The sequence below is a fragment of the Heloderma suspectum genome, chromosome 17, assembly GCF_057233095.1.
Source record: "Heloderma suspectum isolate Gila_16-S chromosome 17, 16-S_ref, whole genome shotgun sequence".
In the NCBI taxonomy this organism is placed as follows: Eukaryota; Metazoa; Chordata; class Lepidosauria; order Squamata; family Helodermatidae; genus Heloderma; species Heloderma suspectum.
The window spans coordinates 6,281,538-6,304,440 of NC_139474.1; the positions used below are offsets into that span (position 1 = coordinate 6,281,538).

Genomic DNA, 22,903 nt, shown 5'->3' on the forward strand with positions numbered 1-22,903 from the left:
GCTTTGAATGCCGAAGGTCCCCGGTTCATTCACAGCATCTCCAGTTAGAAGGTTCAAGGGGCTGCGAAAGTCCTTTCTTCGCGGTGTTGTCCAGTCCTGTTTCTCTCCCCCCCCCGCCACCCCAAATCACAGGTTGAGGATCAGGCTGAGAGAGTAGTGTACAACAACCCTGCAATGAAATCCACTGTTATACCCTATTACAGGATTGTGGGGAAGGGGGCGCTCTGTTGAGAGAAGACTAGATTACGACAACCCTGCAATGTAGTCCACTTTACACTGCAGGTGAGAAAGGGGTTTGAGGCCGGTTTGGATATTCCCAGCCAAAACTTCCCCATACATGTCACCCCTCGGGTTGAAGCAAAGGCCGGTCTCCTTAAATTGCCCCTTCAGACCAACTCCTAGCCTAAATCCAGTGCTCATTTCCAAGCAGAAGCCTCTTTCTTGCTCCATTGACCTGCATGCATATGGGCTGTGCTTTTCCGTGTTCAAAAAACAGAAAAATAAAGAACAAAATACAAAGCTGGACAGTCATCTGTCACGGATGCTCCGACTTAGATTCCTGCATTGAGCAGGGGGTTGGACCCGACGGCCTTGTAGGCCCCTTCCAACCCTACTCTTCTATGATCACACAAAGTAGGACCTGAACTATAAAGAACAGGGATTCTTATTTGTATTGGTTTTGTTGTTCTTGGGAAGGGGGGATATTTTAAATCACAGCTAATCAGAGCGGCAATCCTATGCGTGTTTAGACAGAAGTAAGCCCTACAAATCCATGCAGGGGGTAGTAGGACTAATTTCTGTCTAAACATGCATAGGATTATGCCTTTAAAGAAAGTCTTTAAAGGTGCAATCCTATGCATCTTTAGTCAGAAAGAAAGGCATACAACTCCCAGCATGCCCCAGCCAGGATGGCTGGCTGGGGCATGCTGGGAGTTGTAGGCCTTTCTTTCTGTCTAAGCATGCATAGGATTGTGCCATACGTTTCCAGGGTTTCCCCCGCCGTTCAGTGCAGAAAGCGCAAGGCTCTCCGGTTGCTATGGGAACGGCGGCCATTTCGGGCCGCTTAGGCGAAGCCCTCCCAGCATGCAGCGCGCCGTTGACCTCCATGACCCAAGATGGCGGCGCCCAGGGGAGCGGAGGAGATGTTTTGAGCGAGGGGAAGGTAAGAGGGAGGAGGCGGGCGAGGAGAGGAGGAAAGGGCGCTTGCGGGACGGGGCTGGTGGCGGGCAGAGACACGGGAAGGGGGAGCAGGCGGGAGAGAAAGAGAGGAGCTGCCTTGTCCCAGGTCGCCCTATTTGTTCAACTAGCCCAGCATTATCTTCTCTAGGCTCACCCAACCTGGCGCCCTCCAGATGTGTGGAGCGCAGCTCCCATGAGCCCCAGGCAGCAAGGGTGAGAGCGCAGCCCCCATCAGCCCCAGGCAGCAAGGGTGAGAGCGCAGCTCCCATGAGCCCCAGGCAGCAAGGGTGAGAGCGCAGCTCCCATGAGCCCCAGGCAGCAAGGGTGAGAGCGCAGCTCCCATCAGCCCCAGGCAGCAAGGGTGAGAGCGCAGCTCCCATCAGCCCCAGGCAGCAAGGGTGAGAGCGCAGCTCCCATCAGCCCCAGGCGTCAAGGGTCGGAGCGCAGCTCCCATCAGCCCCAGGCAGCAAGGGTGAGAGCGCAGCTCCCATCAGCCCCAGGCAGCAAGGGTGAGAGCGCAGCTCCCATCAGCCCCAGGCAGCAAGGGTGAGAGCGCAGCTCCCATCAGCCCCAGGCAGCAAGGGTGAGAGCGCAGCTCCCATCAGCCCCAGGCGTCAAGGGTCGGAGCGCAGCTCCCATCAGCCCCAGGCAGCAAGGGTGAGAGCGCAGCTCCCATCAGCCCGAGGCAGCAAGGGTCGGAGCGCAGCTCCCATCAGCCCCAGGCAGCAAGGGTGAGAGCGCAGCCCCCATCAGCCCCAGGCAGCAAGGGTCGGAGCGCAGCCCCCATCAGCCCCAGGCAGCAAGGGTCGGAGCGCAGCTCCCATCAGCCCCAGGCAGCAAGGGTCGGAGCGCAGCCCCCATCAGCCCCAGGCAGCAAGGGTCGGAGCGCAGCCCCCATCAGCCCCAGGCAGCAAGGGTCGGAGCGCAGCCCCCATCAGCCCCAGGCAGCAAGGGTCGGAGCGCAGCCCCCATCAGCCCCAGGCAGCAAGGGTCGGAGCGCAGCCCCCATCAGCCCCAGGCAGCAAGGGTCGGAGCGCAGCCCCCATCAGCCCCAGGCAGCAAGGGTCGGAGCGCAGCCCCCATCAGCCCCAGGCAGCAAGGGTCGGAGCGCAGCCCCCATCAGCCCCAGGCAGCAAGGGTCGGAGCGCAGCCCCCATCAGCCCCAGGCAGCAAGGGTCGGAGCGCAGCCCCCATCAGCCCCAGGCAGCAAGGGTCGGAGCGCAGCCCCCATCAGCCCCAGGCAGCAAGGGTCGGAGCGCAGCCCCCATCAGCCCCAGGCAGCAAGGGTCGGAGCGCAGCCCCCATCAGCCCCAGGCAGCAAGGGTCGGAGCGCAGCTCCCATCAGCCCCAGGCAGCAAGGGTCGGAGCGCAGCTCCCATCAGCCCCAGGCAGCAAGGGTCGGAGCGCAGCTCCCATCAGCCCCAGGCAGCAAGGGTCGGAGCGCAGCTCCCATCAGCCCCAGGCAGCAAGGGTGAGAGCGCAGCTCCCATCAGCCCCAGGCAGCAAGGGTGAGAGCGCAGCTCCCATCAGCCCCAGGCGTCAAGGGTCGGAGCGCAGCTCCCATCAGCCCCAGGCGTCAAGGGTCGGAGCGCAGCTCCCATCAGCCCCAGGCGGCAAGGGTCGGAGCGCAGCTCCCATCAGCCCCAGGCGGCAAGGGTCGGAGCGCAGCTCCCATCAGCCCCAGGCGGCAAGGGTCGGAGCGCAGCTCCCATCAGCCCGAGGCGGCAAGGGTCGGAGCGCAGCTCCCATCAGCCCGAGGCGGCAAGGGTCGGAGCGCAGCTCCCATCAGCCCGAGGCGGCAAGGGTCGGAGCGCAGCTCCCATCAGCCCGAGGCGGCAAGGGTCGGAGCGCAGCTCCCATCAGCCCGAGGCGGCAAGGGTCGGAGCGCAGCTCCCATCAGCCCCAGGCGGCAAGGGTGAGAGCGCAGCTCCCATCAGCCCCAGGCAGCAAGGGTGAGAGCGCAGCTCCCATCAGCCCCAGGCAGCAAGGGTCGGAGCGCAGCTCCCATCAGCCCGAGGCAGCAAGGGTCGGAGCGCAGCTCCCATCAGCCCCAGGCAGCAAGGGTGAGAGCGCAGCCCCCATCAGCCCCAGGCAGCAAGGGTGAGAGCGCAGCCCCCATCAGCCCCAGGCAGCAAGGGTCGGAGCGCAGCCCCCATCAGCCCCAGGCAGCAAGGGTCGGAGCGCAGCCCCCATCAGCCCCAGGCAGCAAGGGTCGGAGCGCAGCTCCCATCAGCCCCAGGCAGCAAGGGTCGGAGCGCAGCTCCCATCAGCCCCAGGCAGCAAGGGTCGGAGCGCAGCCCCCATCAGCCCCAGGCAGCAAGGGTCGGAGCGCAGCCCCCATCAGCCCCAGGCAGCAAGGGTCGGAGCGCAGCTCCCATCAGCCCCAGGCAGCAAGGGTCGGAGCGCAGCCCCCATCAGCCCCAGGCAGCAAGGGTCGGAGCGCAGCTCCCATCAGCCCCAGGCAGCAAGGGTCGGAGCGCAGCTCCCATCAGCCCCAGGCAGCAAGGGTGAGAGCGCAGCTCCCATCAGCCCCAGGCAGCAAGGGTCGGAGCGCAGCCCCCATCAGCCCCAGGCAGCAAGGGTCGGAGCGCAGCTCCCATCAGCCCCAGGCAGCAAGGGTCGGAGCGCAGCTCCCATCAGCCCCAGGCAGCAAGGGTCGGAGCGCAGCCCCCATCAGCCCCAGGCAGCAAGGGTCGGAGCGCAGCCCCCATCAGCCCCAGGCAGCAAGGGTCGGAGCGCAGCCCCCATCAGCCCCAGGCAGCAAGGGTCGGAGCGCAGCCCCCATCAGCCCCAGGCAGCAAGGGTCGGAGCGCAGCCCCCATCAGCCCCAGGCAGCAAGGGTCGGAGCGCAGCTCCCATCAGCCCCAGGCAGCAAGGGTCGGAGCGCAGCTCCCATCAGCCCCAGGCAGCAAGGGTCGGAGCGCAGCTCCCATCAGCCCCAGGCAGCAAGGGTCGGAGCGCAGCTCCCATCAGCCCCAGGCAGCAAGGGTCGGAGCGCAGCTCCCATCAGCCCCAGGCGTCAAGGGTCGGAGCGCAGCTCCCATCAGCCCCAGGCGTCAAGGGTCGGAGCGCAGCTCCCATCAGCCCCAGGCGTCAAGGGTCGGAGCGCAGCTCCCATCAGCCCCAGGCGTCAAGGGTCGGAGCGCAGCTCCCATCAGCCCCAGGCGTCAAGGGTCGGAGCGCAGCTCCCATCAGCCCCAGGCGGCAAGGGTCGGAGCGCAGCTCCCATCAGCCCCAGGCGGCAAGGGTCGGAGCGCAGCTCCCATCAGCCCGAGGCGGCAAGGGTCGGAGCGCAGCTCCCATCAGCCCGAGGCGGCAAGGGTCGGAGCGCAGCTCCCATCAGCCCGAGGCGGCAAGGGTCGGAGCGCAGCTCCCATCAGCCCGAGGCGGCAAGGGTCGGAGCGCAGCTCCCATCAGCCCGAGGCGGCAAGGGTCGGAGCGCAGCTCCCATCAGCCCCAGGCGGCAAGGGTCGGAGCGCAGCTCCCATCAGCCCCAGGCGGCAAGGGTCGGAGCGCAGCTCCCATCAGCCCCAGGCAGCAAGGGTCGGAGCGCAGCTCCCATCAGCCCCAGGCAGCAAGGGTCGGAGCGCAGCTCCCATCAGCCCCAGGCAGCAAGGGTCGGAGCGCAGCTCCCATCAGCCCCAGGCAGCAAGGGTCGGAGCGCAGCTCCCATCAGCCCCAGGCAGCAAGGGTCGGAGCGCAGCTCCCATCAGCCCCAGGCAGCAAGGGTCGGAGCGCAGCTCCCATCAGCCCCAGGCAGCAAGGGTCGGAGCGCAGCTCCCATCAGCCCCAGGCAGCAAGGGTGGGAGCGCAGCTCCCATCAGCCCCAGCCAGCAAGGGTGAGAGCGCAGCTCCCATCAGCCCAAGGCAGCAAGGGTGAGAGCGCAGCTCCCATCAGCCCAAGGCAGCAAGGGTCGGAGCGCAGCTCCCATCAGCCCCAGGCGTCAAGGGTCGGAGCGCAGCTCCCATCAGCCCCAGGCGTCAAGGGTCGGAGCGCAGCTCCCATCAGCCCCAGGCGTCAAGGGTCGGAGCGCAGCTCCCATCAGCCCCAGGCGTCAAGGGTCGGAGCGCAGCTCCCATCAGCCCCAGGCAGCAAGGGTCGGAGCGCAGCTCCCATCAGCCCCAAGCAGCAAGGGTCGGAGCGCAGCTCCCATCAGCCCCAAGCAGCAAGGGTCGGAGCGCAGCTCCCATCAGCTCAAGGTAGCAAGGGTCGGAGCGCAGCTCCCATCAGCTCAAGGTAGCAAGGGTGAGAGCGCAGCTCCCATCAGCCCCAGGCGGCAAGGGTCGGAGCGCAGCTCCCATCAGCCCCAGGCGGCAAGGGTCGGAGCGCAGCTCCCATCAGCCCCAGGCGGCAAGGGTCGGAGCGCAGCTCCCATCAGCCCCAGGCGGCAAGGGTCGGAGCGCAGCTCCCATCAGCCCCAGGCAGCAAGGGTCGGAGCGCAGCTCCCATCAGCCCCAGGCAGCAAGGGTCGGAGTGCAACTTTCATCATGCACATGCCGGCTGGGGTTGATGGGAGTTGGACTCCAACGCATCTAGAGTTGTCAGATTGGGGAAGGCTGGCTTTGTTTATTCATTTAATACTTTTCTATACCCCCCCATAGCTGAAGCTCTCTGGGTGTTCATAACAATTGTTCACAACAATTAAAACCGTAAATACAGTATACGTTTAAAATTGTTTAAATGACAATATAAAATAAAAGTAAAAACCAAAATAAAACCTAGCACCACTGCATAGCTTTAAAATACAGGAATGCATTTAAAACTGGCAGTGTTTCTGAAGGGTCTTGGGCAGAGGAAGGACTTTCTCACCCTTTTCAACTGGAGATGCTGGGGATTGAACCTAGGACTCTGCATGCAAAGCAGGTGTTCTACCACAAAGCTGTGCATGCCCCCCCCCCCCCGTTACTTCTTTACCTCCAGGTTTGGTCTTCAGTTTCCCCGAATCTTGAGAACATCCTCCTCTTCTACCTGGTTTTGTCTGGAATCCTTTCCACCTGGTCTTGGCCATTTGGGAGATTGTGGCAGTTACTTGCGAGGTGTCCCCATTCGACTCACTGGAGGGCTTTGGGCCAGTTGCTGACTCTCAGCTTAACCTACCTCACAGGGTTGTTGTGAGGTTAAAAGGGAGAAGAGGAGGAGGATCATACACACTGGGTTGGGCTTCTTAGAGGAAAAGTGGAATAGAAATGTAAATAAATAAATATATCTCTGTTATGTGGACATCAACCATGGAGGGAGCAATCCTATGTCCCCTAGACAGCATCTGTGGGGTCATGGGATTGTTTGGTTTCTGGGCTCCGAGGTCAGAAACAGGGCTCCGACCTCTGATCCCAGAAACCACGTTCTCTGCCCCCTCTGGAGCAAGCACGGTTCTGGCTATGCCTACGTGCTCAGTTCCCGGGGGCGGGATGGGAATGGGAGGAGGCTGGGGGATCAGCCATATGACTTTCCTGTGGCCATCCCAGCCTCATTCCCTCCTCCTCCAAAGCACCACTGCTAGATGGGTGAAATCGCCAGTCTAGCAGAAACGGAGGGCAGCTGGAGCGCAGAGGCGAAGATCGCCTCCGTGCTCCAGCCACCCGGCGTTGGATACTGTGCAGCCTCCTGCGTCTGGAGGCTGCCGGCTATCTTCATTGGATTGCGCCCATAATACAGCATTCCTCTCTATTATGCATTCATAGTAGAGTGCATTCATCTCTGTTACAGCCTTGTGCGTTACAGGATTAAGGCCTAGCTCAAATTAAGTTTAGCCTCCCGCACTGCTGCCCCTGTGAGGCTGATTCTGCCTCCCAACTCTTTGCCTCTCAGATGTTCTGTGTATGCCCTTCCTCCTGCCCCCCTTGTGAAATGACAACATTCTAGAAGCCATTCATCCCAAAATCCTTCCTTATCTTGTGTCTTTCTAATCCAGGTCTGTACAGAAGCTCTGTTACCATGTCGAAGATCTCTCGTGCTGCTAAAGCTGTACAAAAAGTGGAGCCAGGAAATGTGATCCGGGCAATTATTCGAGCTGGACAGGCTTTTCCAGGACCACCCTTAGGGCCTATGCTTGGGCAGGTATGCATGGGAGGGGGTTCAGATGGAAGGGCAGGCTACTGGAATGGAGGTTGAGGTTAGATCAGGAAGGAGATTTCACATGTAAGCTGGTCACAAATCAAGATCTTTGGCAAAAGTTTGCTGTTGTTTTCTTCTCTGGGAGAGGTTAGGATGTGCCTTTGGTATTGGTCATATGCTAAGAAAAGGACTTGTGGGGTGGGTGGAGGGGGCAATTCAGTGCTTGGGCTCAGATCCGCCTAACAGCTACATCCTCCGACCTAGAAATCCCACTCCTTCATTTTGAGCTTCCATAAATGTGCCAGTTTTTTCCTGTGGCAGAGAGTTCCAAAGATTAATAGTTCACTTTTTGTGTGTGTGTGTGTGTGTGTGTGTGTGTGTTTGAAAGAGAAGCTTATGGTAAATTTCACTGTGTTAGATGTAAAATGCTACCATAAAACTCACATCATACCCTCTTATAGTGACCTCAGGTGGTTGAGTGCCTGTCAGTTTGGACGCAAAATGGAGTCTCTCAAAAACAAGGTAGTGGTTTCTACATGCTCAGCGTACTCTCTTGGTACACTGAGGTATATAAGTTCGTAAGTTTAAATTTTTTAAAAAAAAATCCTCCCCAAATGGCCGGAGAATGACCTGTGAGCTTCTAGGATGTACAAAAGAAGAAGAAAAAAGTCCCTAACAACTTAGAAGTATCCTGGAACGGGCAGGGTGTGGGGTGGATTAGGTTTGGGGATGATATGTTTCATGAATTCAAAAACCTCCTCCTGCACTATATATGGTGTTTGAAGAGCAAGGACAGGATAAAAGGAAACATACTTTTTCCCCATTCTCCAGAATCCCTCGCTATTTAGCTCAGGTTTGGTGAGGGGGCAGCCAGTCCTAAACTTGAGTCTCTGATGTAGGGGAAGGACTCCAAAAGGTGTATTTTTATACTCCCACCCATCACAAGGCATGAAGAGGACTGCAAGGCATTCTGAAATCCTGAACAGGAAGAGCACTCCTCTTAGCGGGGCGGGGTGGGATACAGTGCAACACTTAGTTGCAGGACTCACGTATTACAAACGGTAGATTTTAATACAGGGGTGGGCAGAAGGTAGATCTGGATCTATTGGGTGGTCTCCAATGGTTTAACAATAGCAGTAACAAAAGACAGACACGCACCACCCACCTTAAATTATATTGCTCAAATGAAGGGAATTCAGAAGTGGGTTGATGTGTGGAAGAACTGTGAGCTTCATTCACTTCTGGTACTCAAAACAAATTCCTGGATTCAGAATTTTTAGATTATAAGTATGCAGTTTTGCTCTTGTCCCTGCTTGGTGGGTCTCTGGCATCCAGTAAAGGCAGCATAGATCCCACAAGCCTCTAATATAGTGGTGGGCAACTTGTGGCCTTCCAGATGTTCTGGCTTACAACTCCCATCATCTCTAGTCGGTATAGTCAGTAGTGAGGGATGATGGGAGTTGCCAGAACATCTGGAGGCCATAAGTTGCCCATCGCTACTCTAATATATAATATAGTAATATCTCAAAATCCTTGTTTTAGTATACATGCAATCAGCACTTCAGGTTTGAAACATCGGACACTGTTGTCCTTCCCCAGGTGAGTGTATAGGGCTTGGTTGTGGTTGTTAAGAGGTAAAGAAAAGACACTCTTGACATGCTTAGAGGCACTCTCTTTTTTATTGCTACACATGGTCTGGGACTGAGTTTCCCGGGCTCAAATACGACTCTGATCCAGTTCTAAGCAAAAGGGTGTAATTGCATTACTTTGGTTAGTCACTTTGAGCTCCTCTTAAGATAAAGGACGTGGAGGTGGTAGCATCCCTTTTAAAGAGCTGGCTGTTTCAACAGCTCTGAAAATGGAAGGAGGTGAAAAATCACTTGGTTGCAGGAGTGAAACCATTTCTGTTCAATAGACACCAGCATTGCATCTTCTAGACCTCCTCTGCGGTGCAAAGTAGCACCCTTTGTGAGATTTAGGGTGCAGTCTTATGCACGTTTAGACAGAGAAAAGGCCTACAACTCCCAGCATTCCCCAGCCACCTGGCTGGGGAATGCTGGGAGTTGTAGGCCTTTTCTCTGTCTAAACGTGCATAGGATTGCACCCTTAGATTGCTAAGGGGCAACCCTACCCTAGGGATGGAATCCGACCCTTTTTGGGCTCGCATTCGCGGGCCGAACCACAGGGCTTTTCCCCAAATCCAGGAATTTTTTCCATTTTTTTAAAAATTACATAAATAGAAATGTGCGCAAATTGCACCTGCAGTTTGTGTACATTTCTATTTATGTAACTTTTAAAAACCTGGGAAAATCCACGACCTGGTCTGACCTCATGCAGATGGAGTCGGGCCAGCTCACAGGGAAATGAGCCAAAGTCCAGGGGGGCCAAGCTGATGAAAGCTTGGTGCATTCCACCCCCAGACGGATTCCTCCGACATCTCTACCTTACACCAAAGACACGTAACAAAACTAATTCAGTTTCTGAGCTTGTATAAACCTCCGAAAGGGAACGTATTACAAAAAGTAGAACAAAATTGGGAAAGAACCCATGATGCAAATGGCTTGGAGATGACCTGCCGATCTCTCAGTTCCCTATCTTCGGAGCAGTTACGGGAGCTTTCCCCAACTTGGTGCCTTCCAGATGTGTTGGACTACAGCTCCCACAATTCCCAGCCAGCATGGCGGTTGGCCATCGGAGCTGCAGACCAACACATCTGGAGGGCTTCAGATCGGGGACAGTTACGTTACAGCCATGGCAATTAGCAGTGGGGCAGCCTTGTCTCCAAGCACAGGCAATGCGCGCGGTGCACATGGCCAATCGGATATTGCGTAGTGCTGTAAGGAGAACGCATGTCGGTGGTGCTGGAGCAAGCATGGCGCTTTGTGCCTGCTAAACCCAGGTGACCGACCCGGAGCTCGGCCTAAACCACTCGTGATCCAGCTGTGGCCTTTTCAACCCTGTCCTCCAGGCAGATCTTCATGGGTGCGCACAGAGGCAGGCGAGGCTTTTATCAGCCAGCACCCCTCCAAAGGTGTCTCATGGTCCGCCCCACACAGACTTGAGCTGCACGTGGTGGCCCGTTCGGAGCCCTCTGGAAGCGGAGGAGCTGGCGGCACCCAGGGCTCTCAGAGAGGGTTGGGCGGTGTGCCTGTACTGGTGGGAACCTTGGCCTTTGGTGTGGCACTGTCTGTGGAGCTGGTGGGCTGTGGTTTGGATGTGGCCGTGGGACTGTTCACCTGTGCCCTGAGGGTGCCTGTGGGGGACTTCCGCCATTGCCTGGGCATGTCCCTGTGATGGATCACCTGTGGTACATCTGTTGGCCATGGTCAGAGCAGCTTCGTGTGGCCAATCCGGTATAGCCTGTCCATGGCGCACCTCCCCTGGCGTTCTGGTGTGTCCATGGAGCTGCTCGCCTGTGGCCTCGCTGTGTCTCAGAGAAAGGCTGCCTTTGCTGCGACTGTGGCCTGCCCCCCTGGTGGCCTGGGCGCCCCTGTGGTGCTGCACGGTGGCGCAGCTCTTCAAGGCGATGGCGAGGAAGTTCTTGCCCATGAAGATGGAGGAGATGCGCTGGTCATGGCACAGCAGCAGGAGCCCCCCGCGGATGAAGATGGCGGCCACGTTGACGCTGGCCAGGCTCAGCAGCGGGTAGAGTGTGCTGGGGCGAGGGCCTGGCACGCCCAGCTCATTCAGCGAGACGCAAGGCAGGACCAGCAAGAGGCCGTAGCAGTAGAAGAACGTCAAGCCCTCGGCCCACAGGGGAAGCCCCCGCTGCCGCGGCTCCCACAGGCTGGCTTGGATCTCCAGCACGTCCAGCAGGTCCAGAACGACCCAGAAGAGGTGGCCTCGCAGCTCGTCCTTCTTGCGGAAGCTGGTGGAGGCCTGGGCCATGAGCTCGGTGGCGCCCAGCACTGTGTAGAGCGCAGGGATGCAGACGGAGAGCAAGAGCGTCAGGGTGCGCCGGGAGAGCGGGTCGGGCGCCCGCCCCTCGGTGGCATAGTGCTGGTAGATGAAGTACAGCTTGATCTCCAGGGCGAAGGCAAAGAGGAACCACAGCACCATGGCGTAGCCGCGCTGGGCCAGGCGGGCCTCGCCGCCCACCCACAAGGTGGCGTAGCGCAGTACCAGCAGGAAGAAGAGGTCCCCGGCCAGCGCCACAGCCCCCACGCCCAGCCGGCGGGCCCCCACACTCTGCTCCACCAGGTACACGTCCATCGCCCCCATGGTGCAGAAGATGACCACGGCTGCCACCCCGGCGTGTGGGACGTTGGGGGGCTGCAGCTCCATGGACCCTTTTTGTGGGGAGAGAAAGCGGAGAGCGTCAGATGATCGTTGGGATGCCTGAGGGAGGTGGCGCCCCTGTTTTAAGGGGGCGCAGAAATAAAGCTTGGGCGTCTATGCATTTATTCCCTGAAGAACCGTGCTTGTGCCCAGTTGAAGCTAAGATGCCCCCGCCCGCCCCTACACGCATCACTCTAGTCTTGGCACTGCTCTCCCTGCTTTGTTTGTGGCGTCAGTGTCACGGCCAGACCAGAGCTATGGATGGCCACGATGGCGTAGCACGTGCGGGACGCTGGGTGTTGCGGAGGCCTCGGTCGGGAAAAACCACCTCGCCCTGCTTCTTCGGTGCCTCGTCCCAGCCTGCGGAATCTGTCAGTCGCGCTTCTTTGCAGCTGGATGGCCTGCTTGGGAGACGATTGCTTTGCTTCCCTGTCAGCAGCTCATTGGAAGTGCGCCGTTGTTGGGAGACGGAAGCGACCGCCCTCCTGGTAGGGGAGTGGATTTCTGATTGCCTGATCCCGTCACCGCAGACGCCATGGCTCTGGGTTCAGGAGGCTGGAGTGGCCTGAAAAGACACACCTTGGTGAACCTTCAGGCCCTTCCTGCCTCGTCCACAAAGCCTCTGTTTCATCCCTATCAGGACCCCAGGGGGCTAAGCTCTGTCCCTTTCTTCAGTCTCAGCTCTGCCGTGGACTTTCTCAGTGGCCTTTTGCAAGCTGGCCGCCCTTTCCCCCATCCCAAGCTGCAATATGGGCAAGGCAAGCACAGTCATGCAGCTGGAAGGGGCTTTGGAGATCAGCTGTGCCGATCTGGCCTCTGTCGCCAGGTTCGTCTTCCATCTGTTGCTATTTTTGTTGCTGGCATGATGAAGGGAAGCATCCTTTCACATCTGCAACTGACCAGGGGACCAAGAGCCACCAGGAGGCTGCACCTCCACCACCACCCACTTCTCGGGAAGATCACCAGAACTAGCACCTCTGTTCACATAGCCTTATGAGATGCCATTCAGTGGCATCCTGCTGTGACTCTGGCAGTCCCGCATAGCCGTCATCAAGATGAAGGTCCCGAGCTAACCCCAAACGCTTTAGCCTTTCCACGCAGGGGACTTGCTCCAGCCACCCGATGACTTGGGTTGCCCTTTCCTGCACCTTTCCCAGCTCTAGTCTAGATGTGGCTGCATTGTGGATTCCTGTAAAGCGGAGGTGTCGAACCTCTTCCCGTGTGAGGGCCAAGCTGCACTTCCGGAGAAGCGCTGGGGGGACGCGTTCCATTGGTGGGTGGGGCCAAAGGGGCGGGGCCTCAAATGCCAGCCTATTGTAGCTGAAAGCTCTCGCTGCCAGTAACTACGCTTGAAGAGAGGCATGTCAAGCTTTTAGCGTGGGGGCGAAGGTGCACAGAATCCAGGAATCCACCAAACGGTCGGGGGAAAGGTGTGCGGCCATCTGAGGAACCTCAGAGGGTGGAGTTTGTCCCCTGGGCATGAATTTCTTTCACCCCTGCTATGAAGGCATTACGATCCGATCCATCTTATTTTCAACCCCTTTCCTAATAATCGCAACCAGGGCATTTGCCTTTCTCAGTGCTGCTGCAGATGGTGGTGACGTGGATCCCCCCCGCCCCCTTATGTTATCGCTGCTGCCATGTCCACATAGAAAGGGGAAGATTTGGCACCCAGCGCATCCAACGGGATTAAATTGGAGCCAGGACACCCAAGGCTGAAACGGCTGCAGTAGCAATCAAGGGGAGAGTGCCCTGAGCATGTGCAGAGAATACCCTTAGGCAGGGGGTCAGCAACTGGCACCCTCCTCATGTTTTGGACTTCAGCTCGTGTAATGCCTGACCACTGGCCATGTTGGCTGAGGCGGATGGGATTTGTAGTCCAGGGGGGAAATCTGGAGGGCACCAGGGTTACCTAACACTTGCCTTTAGGCATCTAGGATTAGAAGGCAGCAGTGTTTTCAGGTCAGAAGACATCCAGCTAGCTTGAGTCTTAGCTTGTCTTTGACTCAAATGGACTACTTCCCCATAGTAGTACATATTTACAACTGTGATGCTCTGTCTCCCTGTCTCTCTCCCTGTCTCTGTCTGTCTGTCTGTCTGTCTCTCTCTCTCTCACACACACACACACACACACGCACGCACACTAAAAGCAACTTCTCAATGTAACAATGCTGTGCTAATTATAAACTCACAGGAAAAAAGGATATAGGAAGACAGTCCAGCATTCTGTTCACACAGTGGCCAAACAGCTGCGCACAGGAAACCCACACGCAGACCTGGAGCGCAGCAGCACCTCTCGCCCATGATCCCCAGCATATTGCCTCTGTTATTGGAGGGAGCACATAGCCATCAGGACTAGTAGCCACTGATAGCCTTCTTCTCCAGGAATTTGCCTAACTCCCTTTCAAAGCCATCCGAATGGGTGGCCAACACTACACCCTGTGGTAGCAAATTCCATAGTTTAACTCTGCGCTGTGCGAAGACATCTTTCCTTTTATCTGTCCTGAATCTCCCACCATAATCCCATTGGATTCTAGTATTACGGGAAAGGGAGACAAATGTCTCCTTGTTCACTTTCTCCACGTATGAGTCCTGATTACTTATTCTGAGGGAAAGGGGAGCCATGCAAAGTTAATGTGTGTGCATGCCTGTGCCCCCCCCCCCCGGGCGGGGTTGTTATACCGAAAGATCTTTTGTTGGTTTTTCTTCCAATATAGATGGGGGGGGGCGCGCGCGAAGGAATACCACAGTTCCCTTGGCTGAATGGGCTGCCATTTGATGGACGAATGCAGGGAAGGGGCAGACAGGTGGTGGTGGTGGTGGTGTGTCTATTTAACTTCATTCCCATTTGGCCTTCCTATATTCGCTGTGTAGGGAAGGGGGGAGTGTGGGATCTGATGTGCTTCCCATTCAGTTCTTTCCCCCCTCCCCCCTTCCCCCTTCCCATCTCTACAGCTGCTTCTCGTGCCAAAGAAAGGCGCACAACATCCCCTGCTCCCCCCAAGCTGCCTGGGGCTGGTGGTGGAATGTACTGCATTCAGCCCCTTTCCCTCCTTCCAGTACCTGCGGGGATCATCAGGAGGGGATGGATGGCGGCATTTCTGCGTTTCTGCCTCTCCCGGTGTGTGCGCTCAGAGCACGCAAGACAAAGGAGGGGCCAAGAAGGGGAGCTTTTGCAAAGCGACCCTTGGAGGAAGAGGTGGAGGAAGTTCTGTGTGGTATTGTCGTCCCCCGTTTCCCGTTCAAGAAGTGGGCAGGGTAGAGGATTCGAAATACAGGCGCCAGCCAACACGCTCGTTTTGTTGTGGTCACAGTTCTGCCTGCCTGAAAATGGGTGGAGGGTTGGTGGGAGATGTGATGCTCAACATCTCTAAGGGGCTTAAATGTGAGCCTAACTTTGTTAAAAAAAATTCATTTTGTTATTGTGAAATTTCAAGCAAAAAAGGAGGAAAAAGGAAGAGGAAACACACACACACACACACACAGATTTTATATTATATACATAGATAGAATTATACACATTATATAGATCCAGTAGTTGCTTCTTTTGGGAAGAGGTTATTTTACAGATATATTTTGTGCTGGAACAGTCTTTAATATTCATTAATAACCGCTCAGATAGCTTTGGGTATTAGGCAGCATAGAAATGTAATAAATAAAGAAATACATTCACTGATGTCCGTGCTCTTTTAAATTATTTACCTGCTTCACAGTAATTAACTAATAGTCAGCGCAAATGGATTTTCTGCGCCCTGTTGACAGCTTAAAGACCAATATAACTACTTTGGAAGGTTAAATGCTCTATAATGCTATGGACTGAGGACCTTACAATGTTTTCAGCATTTGAATGGGTGGCATATAAACGCCACTTTCGAGTGGATCCTTATTTGGATATCTTGTCCCCTTTTTTGAAGCTAATGTATGATTACTAGAAAGTTGTATTTTTGTATATATGCATTTCATATATATTCATTCATAAGGATATATACAAAACTTTGTGTTTATATAATGTAAGACTAACTTCAACAGTTATATTTGAACAAATCTATGGTGTGACCACATTTAGACAACGGTGTACAGTTCTGGTTATTGCACCGAAAAAAAAGATACTGTAGAGCTGGAAAAAGTGTAGAGGAGGGCAACTAAAATGATCAAGGGGCTGGAGCAACTCCCCTGTGAGAGAAGGTTACAACAGCTGGGATTGTTTAGCTTGGAAAAAAGGAAGGTAAGGGGAGACATGATAGAGGTCTTCAAAATTATGCATGGTGTGGAGAATGTGAATCGGGAGACCTTTTTCTCCCTCCCTCAAAATACTAGAAGCCAACGGGGTCTTCCCATGAAGCTGACTGGTGGGAGATTCAAGACAGATAAAAGGAAGGACGTCTTCACACAGGGCAGAGTGAAACGATGAAATTTGCCACCACAAGACATAGCGATGGCCACCAAGATGGCTTTTAAAGGGGGATAGACAAATTTGTGGAGGATAAAGCTGTCAATGGCTAAAAGTCCTGATGGCTCTATGTTACCTCCAGTACAGAGGCAGTAAGCCCATGCACACCAGTTGCAGGGGAACATGGGTGGGAGGGTGCTGTTGTGCTCCTGCCCTGCTTAGGGGTTTCCTGTGGGCAGCTGGTCGGCCACTGTGTGAACAGAATGCTGGACTAGATGGACCTTGGTCTGATTCAGCAGGCCTCTTGTGATGTTCTTATTTAAATATAGATAGATAGAGATAGAGATATAATTTTGTTTAATTCACTGCTGTTCATTTGAATGTGAATGCAGATATAAGATAAGAGCTGTTTAGCCCTTGGAAAGTTAGCTGCGGGGAATGGGGATTGCTGGAGTGCATAAGGCCTTGCTGGGTGTGTGCAGGCATGCACACGCGGGGCAGGAGGTAACTTGGAGGTACAGTTGGGGAGGGAAAGGCTCCTGATATGCTCAGGGAGCAGAGGAATCCCTGCCCAATCAGAGCAATGTCACACCAGGGGCTTACACAGGGAGTCTTGACAAGAGTTTGCCCTGTCCAGGGGACTGAAATGGTCAGATCCTTAAAAAGCCTCTTGTTCCCCCTCCAGAGAGGCATCCCCATTGGACAGTTTTGCAAGGACTTCAACGAGCGGACAAAGGACATCAAAGATGGGATCCCGCTGCCCACACGCATCACTGTGCACGTGAGGAAAGACATTTCTTGGCTGGTTTAGACTGAGCAACCAACTGGGTGCCTTCCAGATAGGAGCCAGTGTGGTGTAGTGGTTAGAGAGTTGGACTGGGACTCAGAAGCTAGGCCCGGCCCTGAATCTATTTCCCAGGGCTCTGGATCTATTCCAAAGAGTGCTGAGTGCCTATTGGTGCCAATGTAAGGGGTTTTTTTCTCTGATCCTTGTAAATATTTACAAGTATATACAAGTGTCAATATTTGAGAGCTGGTATGGTGTCATGGTTAAGAGTGTTGGATTGGGATTTGGGAGATCCAGGTTCAAGTCCCAACTCAGTCATGAAACTCGCTGGGTGACTTTGGGCCAGTCACTGACACTAGGCCTCACCTCACAGGGTTGTTGTGAGGCTAAAATGGAGAGGAGGAGGAGGAGAATGTAAGCCGCCTTGGGTTCCTTGCAAGAGGAAAAAAGGCAGGATATAAATGTAGCAATAATATTTTAGGACAGGACAACTCGATAGCATGCACTTCCCTGACATTATTTAGATTTTAATGGGAAACAAAGAAGGAAAATGGTTAAAATACTACATTTAGCATGGCTGAAGACCTGTGTGCTTAAATATATGGTACATCCTACCGATAGTCACCTGAAAAAATCTAAATTGTAACTTCAGTTTTGGATTTGACTGGTATTGGATCCATTCCGTTTGCCCGTTTTGACTTGTGTTGTATCCGTTCATTATGCTCATCACTAATTTTTGAAACATACGGGAATTCTTGATTAATGTCTATGGAATTCCACAAGTTGGTTTGAATTTTCTGTTTCAGCTTTTATTTCACGGCTTCTCTGTATATATCTTCCTGAAGCAGATAAAAGTAGCCTTCTTAAGCCATGGTTTGGCATGATGTTGGCCAGAGGTGTGTGTTTTTTGTTTTTTACAATGCCATCCTGCTTAGCAGTGTTTGAGTTCTCAGCCGTGGATGTTAGTGACAAATCGCAAAATCAGCAACTGGGCTTCATGTATCTCTTGCTGGGCCCAGAGTCACTGCTGCTTAGTGGTTAGATGTTGGACTGGGACGTGGGAGACCCAGGCTCTAGCCCTCACTCAGCCATGAAGCTCACTGGGTAACTTTGGACCAGTCACTGACTCTCAGCCTAACCTACTTCACAGGGTTGTGAGGATAAAATGGAGAGAAGGAGGATCATGTAAGCCGCCTTGGGTTCCTTGCGGGAAAAAAAGATGAGATATAAATAATAATAAAAATAAACTAAACAAGAATACTGCAGGTAGGGGAACTGAATGTCTGACTGCTCTGTTCCTCATCCTAAAAATTAATAAATAAATATTTGCACATTCATATTACATACACATATACATATATGTATATTTACTAGTATATAAAATATATATTTACTAGTAAACAAAACTTTGATAATTTTACTTACTTGGATTTTCCACTGGTGGTTACAGAAATTAAGGGTTGAATCTTACGCATGTTTAGAAATAACTCCTACAACTCCCAGCATCCCCCAGCCTGTCAGGAATTGGCTGGGAATGCTAGGAGTTATAGGACTTATTTCTGTCTGAACATGCATAGGATTGGACCCTAAAACATATAAACAACAACAGGCTTAGGGCAACAGAACCTAAGAGAGCAGAGGAAAAAATCATCTAGCAGAGGGGAAAAAAAACCAAGTTAGATTTGTTAAAGAGAAACCAAGTTAGCCTGGCTGTACCTACTGAAGTACGTACCAGGCATGCCAATCAAAAGGCATCGTGCAGCTATTCCATTTTTTTGCAATTTAAGAGATTTTATGTGGAAAGCAGAAAGACGGCAGAAGCTTTGAGAAAACATGGGAGGTTTACAAGGTGAAGACGATGCTGTAAAATTCTGTGAGTGAGGCAAGGCATTTGCACAGTGAAAGCCTCGTTGCTCTTATCAATGGGACTTAAGATAAGTCACCTCTGATGGTGGGGGAACCTGGGAAAAGGACTCTGTTGGAGATCTTAGCTTAGAAATTGGCCAGGAGCGAATTGATGACACACCGGCGTGATTCAGTCATAGTGCTCAGTCCCAGTTAGCTACCTTGCAGCTGCATTTTGGATTAAGTGCAATTTCTGGGCTGCCTTCAAAGGCAGCCCTGTGTACATATTGCATCTTATTACTCTTTCTAATGCTCAGAGCAGGGCATCTTCTCTGGCCTCCAGTGCAACTCCAAACTATGTTTACTGCTAAGGCTGCCGCAGAGGATTCTGGTGTGGGTGTTTTGTGTCTTTTTTAAAAAAATCACGTTATGACACTGATGAGCCCTAATGGAATTCTTGGAGGGGCTTTGCTTTTAGCTAATTGGTTTTCTGATCATTCTCTCTGCAGTAAGTTGTGGGTAATGCTTTGTTGTGTGTTCTGATCGGTTTTTTGACATTTCCCACTGAGGCTGTAGTAAGAAGCTGCCAGTCCCCCAAATATCCCCCCAACACCTCTGTTTATCAACATAATTGCAGCACCCCATCTTTTCCTTGCACCTTTGCCAGTGATCTTTGAGGCACTTCTGATGCCCCATCTCCTGCCTTCTTTTATTTTGCAGCCTGACAGAACATACGAGATCCAGATTAATAAGCCGACAGCCAGCTATTTTCTGCTGTCAGCGGCTGGCATCGAAAAGGGAGCATCAAATCCTGGTGAGAGGTGTGACCAGAGATGGTAACTGGTGGCCAGGGTGGGAGGTCTGGATCAAAGTGGGAATCACAGAGAGATCTACCAGTATATCTGGCGGAGCTGGTGGCTCTAATGTCAGTGGGGCACTGAATCCACTCCGGGTTTCAGTCAGAACCAGTCAGAACTCTAAAGGAGCTCTCCAAGGTGCACCCTGGAGAGCTCCTTTAGCGTTCTGACTGGTTCTGACTTAAACCCAGAATCGATTCACTGCGAAGCTTCTTGGATAGCTCCGACTGGTTCTGACTGAAACCCAGAGTGGATTCACTGCAAGGTACCTTGGAGAGCTCCTTTAGAGTTCTGACTGAAACCTGGAGCAGATTCACCGCCCCACTGACACCAGAATCTCCACTGAGATGATCCAAGTATACTTTCCGCCTACCCATTCCCTTGAAGGCATTCTAGGGTAGAAGTCTATTTTGCTGCTTTTGTTGCTGTGGTTGTGTACAGTGGCACGTCTTTATTCTGGCTGCTGCTTGCTGCTTTGTAACTTGCATTTTACAGTACCTGCATCTTTGTACTTGATTAAGCCACTGTGAGAGCCATTTGCAGAAAGGCGAACTTGTACGTTAAAAACGTGTTGCAAACAAACAAAAGAAGTCAGTGCCACTGAGCAACGAGGAGGCTTATTACAAAACCCACCCAGAAGATGAATATGTAGAATTTCTCTCTCTCTGACCCAGTTCGCACATCATGGTGACAATTCCTGAGTTGTTTAACCCAGGAATTGCCAGGGATAAGTGGAGTGTGCAAGCCACGCACTCATCCTTTCCACTTTTAGTCCTGGGTTGTTTCATGACGTACAGACTTGGAAATTGTGGTTTACACAACCCAGAGTTAAGCCAACAACAAACCATGGGCAATTGTTGGGTTAACTCTGGGTTATTTAACGCATAGTTTCCGGGTTCACACGTCCCGAAACAACCCAGGAATGGGGCATTCCTGGGTTGTTAATTGAGATTGGAAATGGTTCGCACCCTCTGCTTGTCCTCAACAATTCCTGGGTTAAACAAGCCAGGAATTGCCACTGTGACGTGCAGATTGAGCCTCCCACAGACACACAGACACACACCCTTTTGAGGGGGGAAATATTTTCCTTTTTGACGAAAGCTGGGGACAAAGCCTTGATTAAAATTTGGCAGGGCTGCGTGGGGCCAGACGAAGTTGTGTCATGGGGCAGATTCGCTTCCAGGGTTGTCTGTTGGCTGTTCCTGTATTTACAGCAGGGGCAGGGAACCTCTTTCAGCGTGAAAGCTGAATTCCATTTCGGAGGAACTCTTGGGGGACGGTGGTGGGTAGGGCTAAAAAAGAGGGTGGGGCAAAAGGCAAGAATACAAAAAATACCAGCATAGTGTAGCTTGAAGCTCTCACTGCCAGTAACTGAGACTTACGAGAGGCATTTTGTCCTTTTAGAATGGGGAAAAAAACTGCACAAAAGCCAGGAAACCGCCAAACGACTGGGGAGGGGGAAAGGGGGTGTGGCCATTTGAGATCTCTGGGGGGCTGAATTTGGCCCTTAGTTCCCCACCCCTGTGTTAAGGTAATCTGTGTGCTGTGCAGGGCATGAAGTGGCTGGAATGGTCACCCTGAAGCATCTTTACGAAATCGCCCTGGTGAAGTCTCAGGATCCGTGTTTCGTGCTCCGCGACATGCCGCTTGAGAAAGTCGTCCGGTCGCTCATAGGTAGTGCCCGCTCGCTGGGCATCAAGGTGGTGAAAGAGTGAGTGTCTGGAGCTGTGTGGGGTCAGGGCGGGACAAGCAGGGAGAGCAGCGAGCCGGAGGAGAGGCAGAGGCTCCCTTTCCTTGGCTTTTGGGGAGGGAGGTCATTAGGAGACAAGGATTCTGAGCAAACAGAACTCGAAATTTGACCTGGGGTGGGCACCTCGGTGACATTGTATGGGAAAATGGAATCTGGAATTGGGGGCACTACTAGCAAGCACAGTAGGCGGCAGAGAAAGATGCAGAGGTCTAGGCAAGACAATTGGAAAAGGGGATCCCGTGCAGCAAGCAGCTGCAATTCTCTTCCCTCTCCCCCCTCTCAGCCTGGATGCAGAAGAGTATGGTGCCTTCCTGAAGCAGCGTGAAGAGATGTTGGCGGCAGCGGCAGAAGCAAAAGAGGCTGAACTGGCAGCTCTGAAGAAGAAATTAGCTCCCCCCACCCAGGTTTAGCTCTCTGAAATTCGGGTCTCTGGGGAAAACTGGGATGCTGAGGGTACCAATAGCCATCTTGTCCCCATCTACTTTGCACTGAACGTGAAGGTCTGCCCGATGGCCAGCTTGACAACGTGTTGCTGGAGGAGAGGGAGAGGAAGAAGGACAGGGCGTCCCAAAGGCATGAGCCTGGAAGGGCCAAGTTCCTGGTTGGGGCCTGGCTAACACTGCAGGCTTCAGTGTCGTTACTGTCTGTCCCTTGTAAGTAAAATAATAATAATCCCATGAACCTCCTGGCTGTGTAATTGTCTCTGTGTGTCTGTGCGTGGTTTTCTGATTATACCACCCAAGGACTGAGGAAGTAGGACAACGCTGGCATCAGTGAATCATCAGAACAGTGGATTCGTTGGACATTTGGGATTTCCTATCTCAGCAAAGCCACGACAACAAAAACCCAACAATCCAGAAGCGGCTTATGAGCAGAAAGTAACAGTGAAGGCCAGTATTAAATGCAAGTGAAAACGCAGCTCAAATGTACTAAAACCGGCAAACAAGGAAACATACGTAGGAATGTAAGCAGCTGGTCAGATGATTTATCTGTCTCATCTGTTCCAGGGGTGGGAACCTTGGGCCACATCTGACCTTCCTGAGGTTCCTATCCGGCCCTCCAAAGTTCTTCAGAGAGCCCTGCTCCCTTCCCCTGGACCACCACAGAAGCCAGGTCGTTTCCTGGCTTCTGCACAGTTTGTTTCCCCATTCTAAAAGGGTGAAATGCCTCTCCCAAGGCCTAGTTACTGGGCAGTAAGAGCTTGAAGCTACACTATGCTGGTAGTTTTACATCCCTTTTGCCTTGAGCCCCACCCACCACTGGAATGGGGCCCGTGGGAGTTTCTCCAAAACTGAATTTGGCCCTCAAGTGGGCTCTACACTGACCAGCAATGACTCTCCAAGGTATTGGGCAGAGATCTTCCACCTCCCCCCCGATCCTTTTTTAACTGGAGATGCCAAGCTGATGCATGCCAAGCTGATGCTCTCCCACTGAGCTACAGCCCCTGAAAAGAACAGAGTGAGTAACCAACCCAAAGTTAGTTTGAGCTTGGCCTAGGGGAGAGGGACATATTCCTTCCAATAACCTGGGCCCTTTAGCAGACATCAAACCAACATTACCCTGAACAGCTCACCCAAATAATTTGTTTTATTATTTATTTATGCCATTTTCACTCCATTCTTTAGCCCACAATTTAGCCTTCTTGTTGTCGTTCAGTCGTGCCCGACTCTTCGTGACCCCATGGACCATAGCACGCCAGGCCTTCCTGTCCTGCACTCTCTCCCGGAGCATGCTCAAGTCCATATTCATTGCATCGGTGATG

At 53.5% G+C, this 22,903-nt stretch overlaps 2 protein-coding genes across 3 annotated transcripts; one reads left to right on the forward strand and one right to left on the reverse strand.

Annotated features, from left to right (window-relative positions):
* Positions 1–1,107: 1,107 nt before the first annotated feature.
* On the forward strand, positions 1,108–21,843 carry MRPL11 (mitochondrial ribosomal protein L11). 2 transcript variants are annotated; one of them, XM_084824215.1, is made up of 6 exons: positions 1,108–1,162; positions 7,092–7,237; positions 16,588–16,683; positions 19,255–19,348; positions 20,943–21,102; positions 21,425–21,843. In XM_084824215.1, the coding sequence occupies exons 2-6, from the start codon at positions 7,115–7,117 to the stop codon at positions 21,549–21,551; spliced, it is 600 nt and encodes a 199-aa protein (XP_084680341.1). In that variant the 5' UTR covers positions 1,108–1,162; positions 7,092–7,114; the 3' UTR covers positions 21,552–21,843. The 2 variants fall into 2 exon arrangements, with proteins under 2 accessions (XP_084680341.1, XP_084680342.1); XM_084824216.1 differs by having other exon boundaries at positions 20,943–21,065; positions 21,425–21,827.
* Positions 10,271–11,518, reverse strand: LOC146334302 (transmembrane protein 121-like). The gene has a single exon (XM_084824474.1). It carries the CDS (start codon positions 11,516–11,518, stop codon positions 10,271–10,273), a length of 1,248 nt encoding a protein of 415 aa, XP_084680600.1.
* Positions 21,844–22,903: the final 1,060 nt, after the last annotated feature.

Coding starts and splice junctions, on each gene's coding strand:
- MRPL11 (XM_084824215.1), top strand. CDS start 7,115: ATGTCGAAGATCTCTCGTGCTGCTAAAGCTGTACAAAAAGTGGAGCCA. Junction 16,684..19,254: donor CCACACGCATCACTGTGCAC/GTGAGGAAAGAC, acceptor TTTATTTTGCAG/CCTGACAGAACATACGAGAT. Junction 21,103..21,424: donor GGCATCAAGGTGGTGAAAGA/GTGAGTGTCTGG, acceptor CCCCCCTCTCAG/CCTGGATGCAGAAGAGTATG.
- LOC146334302 (XM_084824474.1), bottom strand. CDS start 11,518: ATGGAGCTGCAGCCCCCCAACGTCCCACACGCCGGGGTGGCAGCCGTG.